The sequence below is a fragment of the Crocuta crocuta genome, unplaced genomic scaffold, assembly GCF_008692635.1.
Source record: "Crocuta crocuta isolate KB4526 unplaced genomic scaffold, BGI_CrCroc_1.0 scaffold186, whole genome shotgun sequence".
NCBI classification, from domain to species: Eukaryota; Metazoa; Chordata; class Mammalia; order Carnivora; family Hyaenidae; genus Crocuta; species Crocuta crocuta.
Genome location: NW_027551569.1, coordinates 6,887,270 through 6,904,422, shown reverse-complemented (window position 1 = coordinate 6,904,422; position 17,153 = coordinate 6,887,270). Strand labels below are relative to the sequence as shown.

Below are 17,153 nucleotides of genomic sequence, written 5' to 3'. Positions count from 1 at the left end.
AACACAAGAAATCACCCTGTGGCTGAACTTTTCAAGAACTGAAAACGTTATAAGGTTCTTGGGGATATCAATACATTCCAGATCCAAAACAATGGGTATGTGTGCCCACTGTTATCCAAATTGCATTAAAGTACAATTGGCATAAAACCCAAATACCACATGTTGGAAGACACACAATGATAATGACAGGGTTTATTTGTGGTGGGTATTGTTCTAGTCACTTCACATTTTTATTCATCTAGCCCTGATAACATCCCTGTAAGACAGGTTCTACTGAGATGACCTCCACTTTATAGATGAAGAAACTGAGGTACAGATAATGCCATACAGCTAATAAGAGGTTGACCAAGGGTTTAATTCCATTAGACTAAAGTTCATGTTAATGAGTACACTATGTTTCATAGTAAAAGCTATGCGAAGGCCAGCTTTCTGTCTTTTTAACTTAATAACCTTTTTGGATTTCAACACAAGGATAGCTTTGTGCAATAAGAAAAGCACAGGCTTTGGAATTAAATCAAACTCGAAGAAACTCCTGAATAAAGTTTGAGCCCCAGCTTCCCCACATGTAAAAGGAGGGTACTCAAGTTATTGTGAAGGTCAAAGAAGCTAACATAATTAAAGTGCCAAGTACGGTATACAAGATAGGGGCTCCTAACCTTAAGTTCACAGACACCTAGAATGCCCACAGATGGGCTTTATAATCTCTGAGTCTCATCGATTGTATGACAAATATATGTGTATCCATTGTTCTAAAAGAATTGTCTCTGGCTTTCCACAAACCTTCAAGGGATACGTGATCTCCAAAAGGCTAAGAAACACCGAAGTGCACAGCAGCTGCTCAAAAAAAATATATATATATATATACGTACACATATATACATATGTGTACTTATATATATAAGTTCTCTTTCCCTTCTCATTCTCAAAAACTCTCCCTTTCCCATTAAGGGTGATGACACATCAAGTCTTCCCAATAAATGTCAATTATTCCCCCACCATTTTTCTGGCTTGGTAACTAGTAACGTATGCAAGCTTATGCCCCAATTTTCTGGAGATAGTCTAAAAAAGGCCCTCAAACGATGATTCATCCCTCTCTGCCCCAAGACGAATATACGGTATTTACTCGAGACAATCTGGAGAATCGTCCACCTAACTGCACGAAGCACCATGTCAGCTAGGAGAACCAAGTAGGTACCCAAGAGCCTCCCAATTGCACCGTAAAGACCTGATACCCCAGCACTGGGGGATGAGGAGAATGTATTTCAAACTACTGGAAAACCCAGAATGCCATCCCCTCCTACCCCAGTTCTGCCTCTCTGGAACTCTAGTGCAGGCTGGTCCTCGGGCACTGTCCCGGGCTAGAGTGACGGAGGAGAGAACGTTACCCCAGCAGCGAAGCGGAGTCCCAGCTCTGCCGCCCGGAGAAGCGGCGGCAGCACCCGGCACAAGACTGGCCCAAGATCCTCCCCCAAGAGACCCCAGTACAGATCACTGCTCAGGCAGGGAGCCGGCTTCAGGCTTTTCCGTTTCCCAAAGCGACTTCCGCTTCCGGGCTAGCCTTTGCCGGAAGTATAGTTGAATGACGCAAAAACGTCGCGCCGTTGGTGATTCCGGAAGAAACTAGAGTGCGGCGTGAACATGGTACGGAGTGTCCAAGAAGGGGCCTTTATTTGGGTAACCGCATTTTGGGTAGAGATTGAGCCAGTCAGAGGCTACCTAGATATCCTCCGCATTACCCTTAATTATTTTCATTCTGACTGTAGTTCTTAAACTGCTCTGCGCGATGCCTGTTATGCTCTAGCGAGTGAGGAGAGGGTCAGGTTGGGGCACAGTGGATAAGAGGTGCTGGGTATTTGGGGGAAGAAGGGACGGGAATGGACAAAAGAAGAGAAATAACTCAAGAAGATGCAATGTATTTCCAACTCTTTTAACTCTAAAATTTCTATTTCAAGGGGAAGCAAAAGAAAGCAAGAAAGTATGCAACCATGAAGCGAATGCTTAGTCTCCGAGATCAGAGGCTGTGAGTATCTGGAATCAGTCTATATCCAAAGATACCAGAGTTAGGAGCGGATAAGTAGTAAAAGTCTTTGTTGTCATTTTGTGTTTACGTTTAAAATGGTTATGTCTTGGATTTACATAGCATAGGGTACTAGGCAAGTGTGTAATAGCCATTTAAATATCGAGCGATTACACTGGGGAAAGGGATGGGAACTAAATATTTCTGAAGTGTTTGCTGTTCCACCGTTTTGTATATTTTATCTACCATGTCACATTTAAGCATCCTAAAAGTTTGGTAGGAATGTCTATAATGTTTTTGCACTACTACATTACATTACACTACTACACTACTACATTCCCCCCGGGGGTGAGAGAATATTTGTTAAAATGGTTGAAAGAAGGTGAGGTCAGAGACCATATTTATCTTGTGTCCCCAGCTCCTGCCACTTAAATAGTTCTGAAAAAATGAATGGGAAAACACCTAGATCTCTCTGTTTTATAAATCTTCTAAGAGTCCAAACCACTGTGGGAGAGTGGAATCATGTTCCCTATTGTAAGCCTCCCTGCTTCAATGAAGAATAGACAAAGTTATTAAATAAGGACTGGTCTTGGGGCACCTGGTTGGCTCAGTCAGCAGTAGAGCATGGGACTCTTGATCCCGAGTTCAAGCCCCACATTGGGCCTAGAGCTTACTAGAAAGAAAGGAAGGAAAGGAAAGAAAACAAAGAAATAGTTTTCATTGTGTTTAATAGCCTTTGAACAAAGGAATGGCTTTAAGTGTTATTAAATTGTATTCTCTGGGGCACCTTGGTGGCTTAGCTGGCTCTGGATTTTGGTTCAGGTCATGATCTCTCAGTTCATGGGATCAAGCCCCACATCTGGCTCTGCGTTAACATTGCAGAACTTGGCTTGGGATTCTCTCTTTCCCTCTTTCTCCTCCTTCCCTGTTTGTACTCTCTTTCTCTCTCTCAAAATAAATAAGTAAACATTTAAAAAATTGTATTCTCAGCCTTTGATTTGTATTTATTATGTCATTTTTAGGGAATTTGCCTCATTGATAATATTGTATTTGCAGTTAAGGGGCAAATATTTTATATGTATTTTTACAGTTTAGCCTTTTATAGGAGGCATGTGGGGGAAACTTTTTCCTCCTACTTTGGTGCATTTGAGTATTCAGAAGATAAATGTCAGCCCGTTTCTCCACTGCATTGAAATGGATTTTGATCCTTGATATGAAAAGCTTCTGACAAAGAAATTATAGTATAATTAATGTCTGTTTACCCGTTAACAATTATAATGGATTACTGGTAGAGATTTTTAAATTTCATAGTGTTTAACTGATTGTGTTACTTCCAGCCTATTTCCCACACAGTTATTTTTGCTTAGAAGGTGTATGTTGATAATAACATAAAGATAATCACAGTGGGGGGGCGCCTTAGTAGCTCAGTCAGTTAAGCATCCAACTTCGGCCCAGGTCATGATCTCACGGTTCGTGGGTTTGAGCCCTGCCTTGGGCTCTGTGGTGACAGCTAGCTCAGAGCCTGGAACCTGCTTGAGATTCTGTGTCACCTTCTCTCTCTTTCCGTCCCTCCCCTCCTCATGCTGTCTCTGTCTCTCAAAAATGAATAGACGTTAAAAAAATTTTTTACAAAAGGCACAAAGTAGGATTTCCTCTGAAGACCAAAAAAAAAAAACAACTCAGAAAATTTAAATTTTGAATAAGGTTATAACTGCTATGGTTTTTTCCTTCTCTCTTACATTTAATTTACTCTCTTTTTTCCTAGTAAAGAGAAGGATAGATTGAAACCTAAAAAGAAAGAAAAGAAAGATCCCAGTGCACTCAAGGAAAGAGAAGTGTAAGTAATAAAAAATTTCAAGTTTTCCTTTAGAAGGGACATTTTAGAACCATAGAATTGTTAGAAATCCAAGCTTTCTCTTAGCTGATTTGCTCAGTCATTTGTAAGTCTGACACAACCATGCAAATGAAAGTGATATTGGGAAACATGTATTAATTCCAATGGTTTATAGGTTTTTGGATTTCATGGAGCAATAAATTTCCCCTAAAATCTTGGGGATTAGATGTAGAATTACTAACTTTTTCTTTGCCAAGATCTTTCAAAAGAAACAATTGTCATTGTCTAACACACCAGCATTTGATGAAAGAATGTATCACCAAAAATAGTAAGGACAGAATTTCAGAATACAGTAATTCTTTTTAAATAAATACACTTGATGAAACTTCAGCCAGTTTTCCTTATTTTTCTCATTTTGCCCTAGACTGGTAATGAATATATCATCACAGGGTTTATTAGGATTTACTTCCAATGAATAAGGAAATGGGAGCTTAATCTATAGCAAACTGTTTGAAGCAGAGACTTCATTTGCGTTGTTGATACCAAAATATCAATGTAGACATTATTTTGTGTTTTGTATGTTCTTCCTTCAGCCCCCAACATCCTTCCTGCTTATTCTTCCAATATAACACACAGCTGGGCCCACCTTACCACATCCTGGTTGATACCAACTTTATCAACTTTTCCATTAAAGCGAAACTCGATTTAGTACAATCAATGATGGACTGTCTGTATGCCAAGTGTGAGTATCATTCTTTTGCCTTTCTGTGATGTTTGTAGAGAATAAGTATATTTACCCAAATACATGAAGGGACTAGGGTCCTAGTTAATTGGATTTTTGGTCATTTAATTTGCTCACCATAGCAATGACCATTTTTAGTGAATTGAAATATAATGCAGATTTGACTGGGAATAATTAAACTTCCACAGTTCAGAAACCACTTAGCCTGCTTTGACCATTGTTGTGGATATCAATTTGAACATAGAATGGGAATTTTGTGTTTTAGAATTCTGGAGGGTTTGGTTTTTTTTTTTTTTTTTGTATTTATTTATTTTTGAGAGAGAGAATGAGACAGAGCGTGAGCAGGGAGCGGCAGAGAGAGAAGGAGACACAGAATCTGAAGTAGGCTCCAGGCTCTAAACAAACGTTCAGCACAGAGCCTGACATGGGGCTCGAACCCAAGAACTCTAAAATCATGACCTGAGCTGAAGTCGGACACTTAACCGACTGAGCCACCCAGGTGCCCCTAGAATTCTGGATTTTAAATTTTTGGGTAAATGAAAATTTATTATATTTTTCGGAATATGTGTTCTTTTACATTAAGGAGGAAACATTCTCCATTCCACTCCAGTGTGGAAAAGCTAAATAAGGTATTTTGCCATTTATGATCACAGAACTAGAAGTGATGCTGGCTAACAATTCCTAAGTTTATTCATTTTGGTATTTATTTGTGCCACAAAGGACTGGAGAGGTTATTTACACCTCGGTATGCAGTTTACCATTAGTAGATTTCCCTTGTGTTTAGATATTTCCTCCTTCCATTGATCTTCCTTCACCACCGTGAGTAAGAAGAAAAACCTCTAGGTCATGTACAAGGGAATAACTTCCTAATAGTGAGATCTGTTGCATTTTGTGGTGGGTTTATATTTATATATTTTCCAGTCATCTAGTTAAAGTTACAAATGAAATTAGACTTATACTTTGCCATAAAGAATAAATCAAAGGAAAAAAATTTGCACCTCCTTCTTTAATTTTTAAAAGATGCTATATAATGACCAACAGTTATAGACTTATAGTAATGTAAATTTTGTTTATTGATTTATTAAAACTAACAAGTTGGGGGGCGCCTGGGTGGCTTAGTCGGTTAAGCGTCCGACTTTCGCTTAGGTCACGATCTTGCGGTTCGTGAGTTCGTGCCCCGTGTCGGGCTCTGTGCTGACTGCCAGCTCAGAGCCTGGAGCCTGTTTCAGTCTGTGACTCCCTCTCTTTCTGACCCTCCCCTGCTCACGCTGTCTCTCTCTCTCCTAGAAATAAATAAAACATTAAAAAAAACAAACAAACTAACAAGTTGGGAAGATGAGGTAAGGAATATGTGACGTAAGAGAGCTAAATTCTTCAAACGCCCTAAAATTAATAAACATAAAAGTGACTGCATACATTTATTATATCAAGATACAAAGGTAACCACCAAATGGGAAAAACAGCTAATGAAGTAAAATAGTAGTCTATAAGGATCAGAATTGGTGAGGTGGGAAAGCATCAAGGAACAGCAATTTTTTCAGATGGATGTATGTGTCCCAGTCTTCTGTGTAACATAATACTTCAAAGCAAAGTTTGAAGAAATATTCAAGAACAATACAAACTCAGTTACCTAGGAGACTCTTTAACTGTTTTTTAAGCTCTAGCTGTTTAATTTTTCCTCAGTTGCCTTTATACCTGAAGGAAGACTTTTATTCTTCCCTTGAAGATGTCCCTTTGACCTTTCCATAGCTTCTGGTCCCATTTCTGCCTGATGTTCCAACAAGGGAGGATACGTTAGCTTTCCAGCAGCTTTCTTTTCTGTCCATGAGTCCTCTTTCCTGTTACCCTCTCTTTCTTGATAGTATTCTTCCTAGGCCTGCTTTCCTGCTCCAGGTGCAAGCCCTTGCTTGTTTCACTGCTGTATGGCTCTGAAATTGATCCTCTTAAGGTGCGTATTGCTCCTTGAGTCCATGACTGTCTGATCTTACTGATTTCATACTTCCATTTTACAACTACTTTTTCTTCTGGGCATAGTACTTTACTTTCAAATTTCAGAACTTTGTACACATTCAAAAACATTTCTGTACTTATGAAAAAAAATCTTGCATAAAAAAAATTAAAGGTTCCTATAATGCCTTTCCTCAGAGAGGGGCAGTTTTTAAAAACTCATATGTAGTCTCTGTGAAGTATAGGTTTTTTTTGTTTATTTTTGAAAATGGCTTATGGATTATTTACTCTTATCTTTGGGCCTTTTTTAATAGCTTTGAGATATATTTCACATACCGTTTAAAGTGTATGATTCAATGGCTTTTAGGGCATTTGATTTTAGAACATTGTGTTACCCAAAAAGAAACTCTACACCCCTTAGCCATCATCCCCAACCTTTCATCTCTCCCTCCCCTAGACAACCACTAATTTACATCCTGTCTCTATAGATTTGCCTGTTTGGGACATTTCATTACAGTGAGATCATATAATATTTCATCCTCTTAGCATGTTTTCAGGACTCATCCATGTTAAAGCCTCATTTCTTTTCATTACCAAATAATATTCTATTGTAAGGCTAGATCACATCGTATTCATCCATTCCTTCTTATTTTTTACATTGAACAAATATANAGAGACACAGAATCTGAAGCAGGCTCCAGGTTCCGAGCTGTCAGCCCAGAGCCCAATGCAGGGCTCAAATTCACAGACTGTGAGATCATGACCTGAGCTGAAGTCAGACGCTTAACCAACTGAGCCACACAGGCACCCCATATAATTTTTAAAAGCCAATATCCTGTTAGATATTTGGATTACTTGCAGTTTTTACCTTATTATATATAAGACTATAGAGAATAGCAATGTGAATATATCTCTGTTAGGGTGGAGTAATTTTTGAAAAATATTTATTTTGAGAGAAGGGAGGGAGGGGTAGAGAGAGAGAATCTCAAGCAGGCTTCACGCTGTCAGTCTGGAGTAATACTTGGGACTCAAACTCATGACCTGAGCCGATACCAGGTATTGGGCACTTAACCTACTGATCCACCCATGCGTTTCCTCCCCCCTTCCCCCCCGCCGATTACATTTCTAGAAGCTGTATTGCAGTATCAAGGGGTATGTATATTTTTTTAACAAGTATTACAAAATTGCCCTAAAAGGGTAATACGTAGTTTTACACCTATGAACTTAGTGTGAGAATACCTGTTTGCTCACTATCGGGTATTTTCCTTGCTTTGTCTTTGCCACTCTAATAGGAAGGAAATGAAATCTTGTTTCATTTCACTCTTTTAATTAGGAGTGAAATTCAACATCTTTATGCTCATTGACCATTGTATTTCTTCTATGACCCGAAGTGCATGAACTGAAATGTGGCATGGTTGTTAAGAATCCAGTCAATAGCCTGACAGTCTCGTTCAAATCTTGGCTTCACCATTTGCTTCTACTTACTTCTTTGTGTCTTAGGTTCCTCATCTATAAAATGGGGATGATAATAATAACAATGCTACCTAAAAGGAATCATTCTGATCATCAAATGTGATAATCCTTGTAAAATGCTTGGCACGTTATCTGGCAATCAGCACATAACTTAAGCTATCCTTAAGCTCTCTGTATATTAAGGAAATTAGCCCTTTGACAAATGTGTAGAAATATTTTTCCTAGTTTGTTTTTATTTTAATTTGACTTTGATAGCTTTCAAACAGAAGTTTTCTATTTTGATGTGATCAGATTTACATTTTCTGATTAATTTCATGGTTTCTTTTGGCTCATATTTAAATTTTTTTCCATCTAGAATATATTTTAATATAGAAAGAATGACGGCGTCCAACTTAACTTATTCCCCCAGATACATTTAAGACACTTTATGAATCTGTGGTATGGGGTTGGGACAGCTTTCTAGTTTCTTTATCAATAGGGATTTTATTCACCTCTGGTTCTTATTATTCATTTCAGTGTGCTTATTTTGCTGTGATTTTAGAAGCCTCATGGATCTTTTAAAGGCTTATAATAGGATATAAATCAGAGAGAGTAAAACTAGTTTCTTTACAAGTTCCATTATTAATATGTATATTTTTCCCTGGCAGGTATCCCTTGTATAACTGACTGTGTAATGGCTGAAATTGAGAAATTGGGTCAAAAGTATCGAGTGGCTCTAAGGTAGGAAGGAGCTGGTCTACATTGTTATACTGAAGATTCTTTTGACCATCCTCCATCTGTTTGCTGTCCAAAGATTTCTTATATTATTAGTTTAAATAAAAATCATACAAAACTAGTTAACCATTTATGATCAAGAAAGCAAACATGTGAAGGTTAGAAATTTTTAAGCTGAAGCTTTTTGAATGAAGTTACTTAGTCATATCGGTCTTTCGGCCTCCTTTTAAGTTCCTCTAGATTTTCAATTAGAAAGTGTCTTTTTTATTAGTTTGTTATCTAGATAATCTCTTACAGAATCTCATAAGTAAAGCAGGATGCCTGGCTGGCTCAGTTGGTTAAGCGTCTGACTTTGGCTCAGGTGCCTTGGGTCATGATTACACAGTTCGTGAGTTCGAGCCCCGTGTTGGGCTCTGTGTTGACGGCTCAGAGCCTGGAGCCTGCTTCAGATTCCGTGTCTCCCTCTATTTCTGCCCTTCCCCTGTTCATTTACACTCACTCATTCACTCTCTCTTTCTCAAAGAAAAAAAAAAAAGAACCTTATACATAAAGGATTCACATTCTAGATTTTGAGCTTACTCTAGAAAGTGCACTTGATTTAAAAGTAGTGGTCTCCAAAGTATGATCTGTGGACCCCTAGAAGTCCCAGAGATCTTTTGCAGGGAGTTTACAAAACTTTTTCACAATGGGACCAAGACATTATCTTTGTGGCTGTGCTGACATTTATATTGATAGCAGAAATGCTGATACCTTAGTACCAATCAAGGCAATGGACCCAAATAATGCTAGTAGTCTTTGTATTATTCTTCACAGCCACTCACTGACAGTTCAAAAAACAAAAACAAAAACCTAGGGTCACCTGGCTGCCTCAGTTGGTAGAGTATGCAGCTCTTGATCTCAGGGTTATAGGTTGGGTGTAGAGATTACTAAAAAAAAACCCCAAAGCCCACAGTCACTTAAGAATATCCTTGATGAGGGCTGCCTGGGTGGCTCAGTCAGTTAAGCGTCTGACTTTGGCTCAGGTTATAATCTCATGGTTTGTGAGTTCGAGCCCTGCTTTGGGCTCTCTCCTGTGAGCAGAGCCTGGAGCCTGCTTCAGATCCTGTGTGTCCCCCTCTCTCTCTTGCTCACATGTGCACTCTGGCTTGCTCTGTCTCTCTCTCGCTCGCTCGCTCTCAAAGATAAACATTTTTAATTTTTTTTAAAAAAAAATTATCCTTGATGAAGCATCAAAATTTGTTGATTTTGTTAAATCTCTACCGTAGAGTACACATCGGTATTCCTTGTGATGAAGTGTCAAGTACACCTTGAGCACTTCTGCTGCTTACCAAAGAACAAAGCTTGTCTCAATGAGAAGCATTCATGTGCTTGTTTGAATTGTGAGCCAGACCAGCTGTTTTTTCATGAAGTGTCATTTTTACGTGAAGAATAACTGACAAACACTGGGTTTTCAGACTTTAGTATTTAGTGGATAGTTTCTCAAAAATTAATGCAGTAAATCTGTCACTTCAAGGAAAACAACATACTGTATTATGAATGATGAAGTTCAGGCTTTCAAGTGAAAATTAGAGTTTTGGAAAACCACGAGCTTATCACATTTCCAATACTAAAGACCTTTCTGTTGAGACCAGTGAAGATGCTGAGTATGATTTTTTTTGATACTATATAATGATATGTGTCAGTATTTGGAAGATTTGTGTAATTCACTGAATCACTCTTTTCCAAATGATCAATATTGCAAATCAATATTACAAAATCATGCATGAGTGAAAGACTCAGCATCCAAAATACACCAGTGAATTTGTATGTCTGTGTGACCTTTTAGAGGTGTAAATTATATACTATAAAATTCACCAAGTTTAATTGTATAATTTGATGGGCTTGCAAATGTGTACAGTTAAGGAACCACCATCATAATCATGAAATAGAACATTTCTGTCAATCCAGAAGTGTGATGCTATTTATAATGAAGTTCCAGGAAAGGCAAAACTTCACTAATGGGATATAGACCGGTGGTTACCTGGAGCTGAGCGTGAGAAAAGTGGATTAACTGCAAAGGGCTGCAGGTAAATTTTTGAATGATGGAAATGTTCTATATTTCAGTTGTGGAGATTGTAACATGAATATATTAATGTGTCAAAACTCATCAAATTTTACATGTATAGTCGGTGAATTTTATTATATTTCATTTATACCTAATAAAGCTAAGTTTTTTAAAGGCAAAGAAAAACGGGAACCTAATGTATAAGAGTGGTAGCATTTTAGATGAACGGGCAAGTGATAAACAATTAAAATATTGATTATCCCTGTGGAAAGAAAGAAAATTGGGTTCTTCCCTCTTTCACAAAAATCAATTCCAAGTAGATTGAGTATCTAGATTTTAATAGAAAATCTAGAGAATATCTTAGTGGTTGCAGAGTGGGCAGGAATTTCTTAAGTCCAAACCATAATGGAAAACTAATCGATCTGACTATATTGAGATTGAATACTACAATTTAACAAAAGACAGCATAAACAAGGTGAAACAACAAACCACAGATAGAAGATATTAGTAATGTATATGATCAACAAAGGGCTTATTTTCAAAGTATATAAAAACTACAAATCCATACGACAAGGACAAAATCCTTAAATTCACAAGGAGAAATCGTTTCCTACCCAGCTGATTGGCAAGAAATGAAGCCTGCTTAACAGCGCTATGAATAGTTAAGACAAGGGATGGTGAGAATTTTCAAAAGGATATGAAGTAGACAGTCACTTTGGAGAGCAGTTTGGCAGTGTCACTGCAAAAAGTTCATCTTCGCAGTCCTATTTTCCTCTCCTCTGCATGGACACTCTTTTCACCAGAAACATGGGCTCACTTTTTCCTGAGCACCACTGAACCATTTTATAGATGATTGGTGCCCTGTTTGGAACGTGCCTGCCTTCACTTTGCTTGGAATATTCTTTCGTCTTCATTTTATTTAACAACCATATAATTTTTTATAAGTACACCAAATCCACAGTGACTTAGCTCTGAACTACTGCAATATGCAGGCTTTTTCTAGCACTTGGTACCTATATGCTGCCTTGTATTTTTATTCAGTTTGTGACTCATCATCATTATATAATAGGAAGAACATGGCTCTGAGAGTCACGGTCTTGGGACTTTTCTCTTTCAAATTTGTGTGAAAATAACACATTTGATTTATTCATGGCAAACAAGATAAACATATACAGACAATAAGAAGTAAAAGTCCCCCTATATATTCACACTTTGTCCATTCTTCTACCCTAAGGGTGACAACTGAAAAGGTTAGTAGATAGTATATGTTTTTCCAGACCTTTCTTCTAAACAAATCCAAATGTAGAGAAAGACAATGAAAGAGATTTATATTTTCTTAATTGGAATCAAATAGGTATATTTTTCAATGGCCTGTTTTGTTTATTCAGCTATTTAATTTTTTTTTTTTTGAGTTTGTTAATTCAACAAGCCCTGTCATATTGGTACAGACAGCTCTACCTCCTTTTTTTTTAAAACAGGAGGGGGCACCACAATATATTTAACTTTTTCCTTGCTGATGGATATTCAGATTATCTCCAGCTTTTCACTATTTAAAGTGTGCTGCAGTGACCACCCTTGTGCCTATATTCTTGCACATTTGTGGTTGACAGCTTCTAAAAAGGAAATGGCTAGGTTAAAATTGTTTGATTTTGAATCCTGGCTTTTTCCAGCTGTATACTTTGAACAAATGAATCTTTCTCAATCTGCTTCCTCATTTGTCAAATGGAAATATAATAATTCAGAGTTTTGTGAAGATTACATGACCTGACATGCACCCACTGTCAGTAAGTTTTATTTCTCCATCTATTGTCTTTCCAATTAGAAGATAAGCTGCAAAGGGTGCCTGGGTGGCTCAGTTGGTTAAGCATCCGACTTAGGCTCAGGTCATGATCTCACGGTTCCTGGGTTCGAGCCCCACATCAGGCTCTATGCTGACAGCTAGCTCGGAGCCTGGGGCCTGCTTTGGATTCTGTGTTTCCCTCTCTCTCTGACCCTCCCCTGCTCACGCTGTGTCTATCTCTCTCTCTCAGAAATAAAACATAAAAAAAATTTTTTTTTTAATTAAAAAAAAAGATAAGATACAAGAGGAGAGGAATGCCTTAAAATCGCCACATAGATTAAGGTCACTCTTATTTCACAGATCAAGACTCAGAACGTTATCCAATTGCCTGAATGTTTTCATTAATCCAATTTTGTGAATCTTTAGGATTGCCAAGGACCCAAGATTTGAACGATTACCATGCACACACAAAGGAACCTATGCAGATGACTGCTTAGTACAGAGAGTAACTCAGGTATCATCAGTTTTTTTTAATGTTTACTTTATGTTTCTCTTCATAGGAAGCATGGATGTCCTCATTTACTTGAGGAAGTGAATTGGAAATAATATCAGGTTTCACCTCCCTGTGAATCAAAAAGAATCCATTTCCATTATTCCCTATTCAGGAATTTTGTTTCTCCCCACTAACCATGAATATTTTTCAGTTACATCTGAGTCTGCCAGGGTGCTGGAAGTACTCTGGAATAACTAGGTTTTTGAGTCTTCTGTCCTGACCTCCTTGTCAAGCACCACAAAAACTTCTGCTATCGATTGCCCTTTCTAGAGCCCCTCTCTGCTGAAGATGATCATCTTCATCTAGTGACCACACTTCCATCCCTTTAGTGACTCCATCCTGTAAGTGAGACAGCATTTGCTTTAATTTCCCACAGCACAATGGACACCAGGCTACAGCTCTTTCAGCTCTTTTCAAAACATAATGAGAGATTTGGCTATGACAGAAGTCAAATATAATACAACCAGCAGCTAAATGTTCCTGCTTTCAGAGCTGCTAGGCTCAGACTTGTCCTGGAGATCCTGTTATGACTTCATGGCTGGAGACTTAGCCTACGTCCACCACTAGGAGGTCTCAGAGTAGACCAACCCCAGAGATTCCAGGAAAGGCAAAAGCTGTGCCCTCTAATCGAACGCAATTACTCTGCCTTTGCATAGAGTCTTTTGGGGTGTTTCCCAAAAAAGAAATTATCTGTCTTACATGTGCCGTAAATGTCTTCCACTTGTGAGACAAAAACCAGTTAGCAGCTTTTAAATAGTTTTTCTATCTTCTTCTCCTCAAGATTCTTAGAGGTACATTATCCCCAGGCAACTTATTATTATATGTTTTATAAATAAGAACTCCTAGAATATAGTAGCTACTCCACAAATTGTTATAACCTTTTCTTTGCTATTTACTGTGAAAATGAGTAATTCTCCAGATTAGCCAGTGTACACTTTTCCAGTATGACAAAGTAGTAGACTCAATGTGTGAATACTCAGTGGGTGTCTCTTACAGCACAAGTGTTACATTGTGGCCACAGTTGACCGGGACCTTAAACGAAGGATCCGGAAGATCCCTGGAGTTCCCATCATGTACATTTCTAACCATAGGTGAGAACTGTCTCTTGGGGAACTGATTAAAAGTATATAGTTGATATCAATTAAAAATGAGGTCAGGTTGTAGGAAGATTTGAAAGTGATTGTTGTATCAAATGCTTACATAGTTATATTTGAAGAAATGAGATGAAGTATCAAGAACAAGGGCAAAAGATAAACATTCATGTTGTTACAATAAGATTACTAGAAGAAATAGAGAGACATGCTTTAAATACAGAGCAGTAATTTAAATTAAGCTAATCTTTTTGGACAGAAATATTGGGGCTTTTTTTTGTTCTGTTTTTTTTGTTGCTGTTTTGGTTTTTTTGAAAGCCTGCTAGTTGTGATTAGCACTTCATCTGGGAATCTAAAACCTTATTTAAAAAACAAAAACTGGTCCTTATCCTGCTTGGATGTTCCCGTGTCAGTGCTTTTCAATGTGGGAAGAACACAACATAGTGGGAAGAATATGGGCTGAGGAGTTGGGCTTTACCTGGACTCAGTGCCTGGTTGCATCACTTGTTAACTTTCTGACTTTGAAAAATAAAGATAATATATTAAAGTCAGCATTTTGCTATAAATCATTATGATACCCCTTTGAAATGGTTCCACTGACAAAAAGGATTCACAGTGGGGAGATGACAGTGTTGTAGTTAGAAAAGGGTGGCTTTTTGGGTGGATTCTGGACCCACCTTTCTTACCAGTGTTAATTTTTTTTGTCCTGATCAGGTACAACATTGAGCGGATGCCGGATGATTATGGAGCCCCTCGGTTCTAATTCTAACACTCTAAAGATAGAGGTCCTGTGCCTTCCTTTACCAACTTTTTCTGTTGCCAGTTCATAGAGCAATACGCTGTAGCATGAATTATTTTCCTTACCCATTTGCTCTGTTATGAGCTGAGTATGGTTAAATACACTCATTGTTTGATGTTGTTGTGTTGAAATTGTTGAATTTGATTGTTCAAATTGTTGCAATTGTTGAAATTGATATTTTGTATCATTTTGAATTTTGTTGAATCTTTTTATAAATCAAATGACTGCACATATAATTTGATGGTTGTTTTATATTGGTGTACTCGACAAATATTTATTAAGGTTATACTAGGTACTTAGTAAGGTATGGTCCTGCCCTCAAGACATTGATATTATAGGAGAAAAGAGAAACGTGTATATGAATAAATATAGTAATATAGTGATGCCAGGTTAAAAGTCTGAGGGAATAGACCTACCTATATTTTAGAAAAGAATGATTTCTTTTTACTTGGTTGGAATGGGGAGGGAGGAAAGGCTAGAGGTAGTAATATTTGGGTTAATCTTTATAAATGAAAAGGTGCTTGAGGCACCTGGGTGGCTCAGTCGGTTAAGTGTCCAACTTCGGTTCAGGTCATGGTCTCACGGTCTGTGAGTTCGAGTCCTGCATCAAGTTCTGTACTGACAGCTCAGAGCCTGAAACCTGCTTCGGATTCTGTCTTCCTCTCTCTCTGCCCCTTCCCTGCTTGTACTCTGTCTCTCTCTCAAAAATAAATAAACATTAAAAAAAATTTTTCTTAATGAATGGGTGCTTGCCTAATACATGAAGTAAACAAATTGAGGCATAGGAAGTATATGAACAAAAGCATGGAGACACGGATGTTAATGGAATGACTGCTTGGCCTGCTCAGGCAACTACCAGAAGATTTTTCTAACTAAAACATAAGGGAAAGAGATCTGTACCCATATCTGAAGCTCCAGAGGGAGGATGTATGCAGGAGAAAGCTTTATATGACATGCTAGAGGGTTTGGATTTGATTGTGAGGTCAACAGGAAGTTATTAAAATTTTAAGTAAGGTGAATAACATGATAAGATTAGATACTTTAAATGATCACAAGGTAGTATAAGAATAGTCAAAGATAATTGAAATAGAATAGAAAGTCCATAAATGGATATATTTATGGCAGGTTGGTGTATTATCAATGGAATTTCAAATCTGTAGAAAAGGAAATTTTATTGGAAGGCCAAATAGTGTGGAGTAATTCTACTGGGGTTAGAATTCGGATTCTACCAGTTAATATCTGTATAAGTTGGGCATATTACACGACCATTTGGTGTCTTCCTTGTTTCCTCTGAACAATGTGTTGTCTAATCCTCAAAACAAGCCTGGTAAAGTGGAATTAAACCGTACATGCCACAAGTTAAGTGCTGTTCATTAATGTCCGTGATTATTATATTATCATAATGGCCAGTTGGCTTTCCATTTGAGAAAAGTTTTAGTATTCCTACTTCATATCCTTAAAGAGAATATATTTCAACTGGATGAAAGATCTAAACTTTTTTTTTTTAAGCTATGAAGGTCTTAGGGAAAAAACACAAAAAATGCCTATTATCTTTGAATAGAATTTTTAAAGAAAGTAGAGAACATAAAGCCATAAAAGAAAAAATTGGTAAGTGACTATAATAAAAGTATACATTTCTGTGTAAGGCAGGCCCCCAAAATTAAGAGGCTGACCAAAAGATCTTCCAATATGTAGCAAGGGTGTGAAGAAATGAGTGGTCATGTAATGCTGAGAAGATTGCAAGTAGGTATAACCATTTTCAATATCAGTTTGGCAGGAGCCATTAAAGAAAAAATTGCAGATATCCAGTGACCCAGATTCTATTTTTTGGTTATTTATAGGTATTATACAGGTGATTTTCTTTAAAATGCATGGTCAGTGTGATGTAAGTGCATAAGTATAACACAAATCTGTAAAGAAACATTCACACATAGGTACAATGAGGTGTCTAGGAGACTGTTTACTGTACCACTGTTTGTAATAGAGAAAAATTGAAAAGAATGTAAATTCCATCAAAAGGATCTTAACTATGTCACATTTATACAGCTGACCCTTGAACAATGCAGGGGTTGGAGGCTGATGCCCTGCACAATTCAAAAGCAGTATAATTTTTGACTCCCCCCAAATTGAAGTACTAATATCCTACTTTTGATTGGAAG

The 17,153-nt window shown here is 37.6% G+C and overlaps 2 protein-coding genes across 8 annotated transcripts in view; one reads left to right on the top strand and one right to left on the bottom strand.

Moving 5' to 3' along the window:
- Positions 1-1,519, bottom strand: part of AREL1 (apoptosis resistant E3 ubiquitin protein ligase 1) — a 50,243-nt gene extending 48,724 nt beyond the window's left edge. For 3 of the 6 annotated variants that reach the window (XM_077750634.1, XM_077750640.1, XM_077750637.1), the window contains exon 1: positions 1,302-1,519. The gene's annotated coding sequence lies outside the window, so the exon portion shown is untranslated. The remainder of the gene's footprint in view (positions 1-1,301) is intronic. The other 3 variants (XM_077750638.1, XM_077750635.1, XM_077750639.1) reach the window with 1 other exon arrangement.
- A 77-nt stretch (positions 1,520-1,596) lies between these two features.
- FCF1 (FCF1 rRNA-processing protein) lies at positions 1,597-15,732 on the top strand. Of its 2 annotated transcripts, none has more exons than XM_077750755.1 (8): positions 1,597-1,641; positions 1,953-2,020; positions 3,783-3,854; positions 4,445-4,593; positions 8,661-8,733; positions 12,978-13,065; positions 14,101-14,195; positions 14,910-15,732. In XM_077750755.1, the coding sequence occupies exons 1-8, from the start codon at positions 1,639-1,641 to the stop codon at positions 14,956-14,958; spliced, it is 597 nt and encodes a 198-aa protein (XP_077606881.1). In that variant the 5' UTR covers positions 1,597-1,638; the 3' UTR covers positions 14,959-15,732. The 2 variants fall into 2 exon arrangements, with proteins under 2 accessions (XP_077606881.1, XP_077606880.1); XM_077750754.1 differs by having other exon boundaries at positions 1,632-1,674.
- The last annotated feature ends 1,421 nt before the right edge of the window (positions 15,733-17,153 follow it).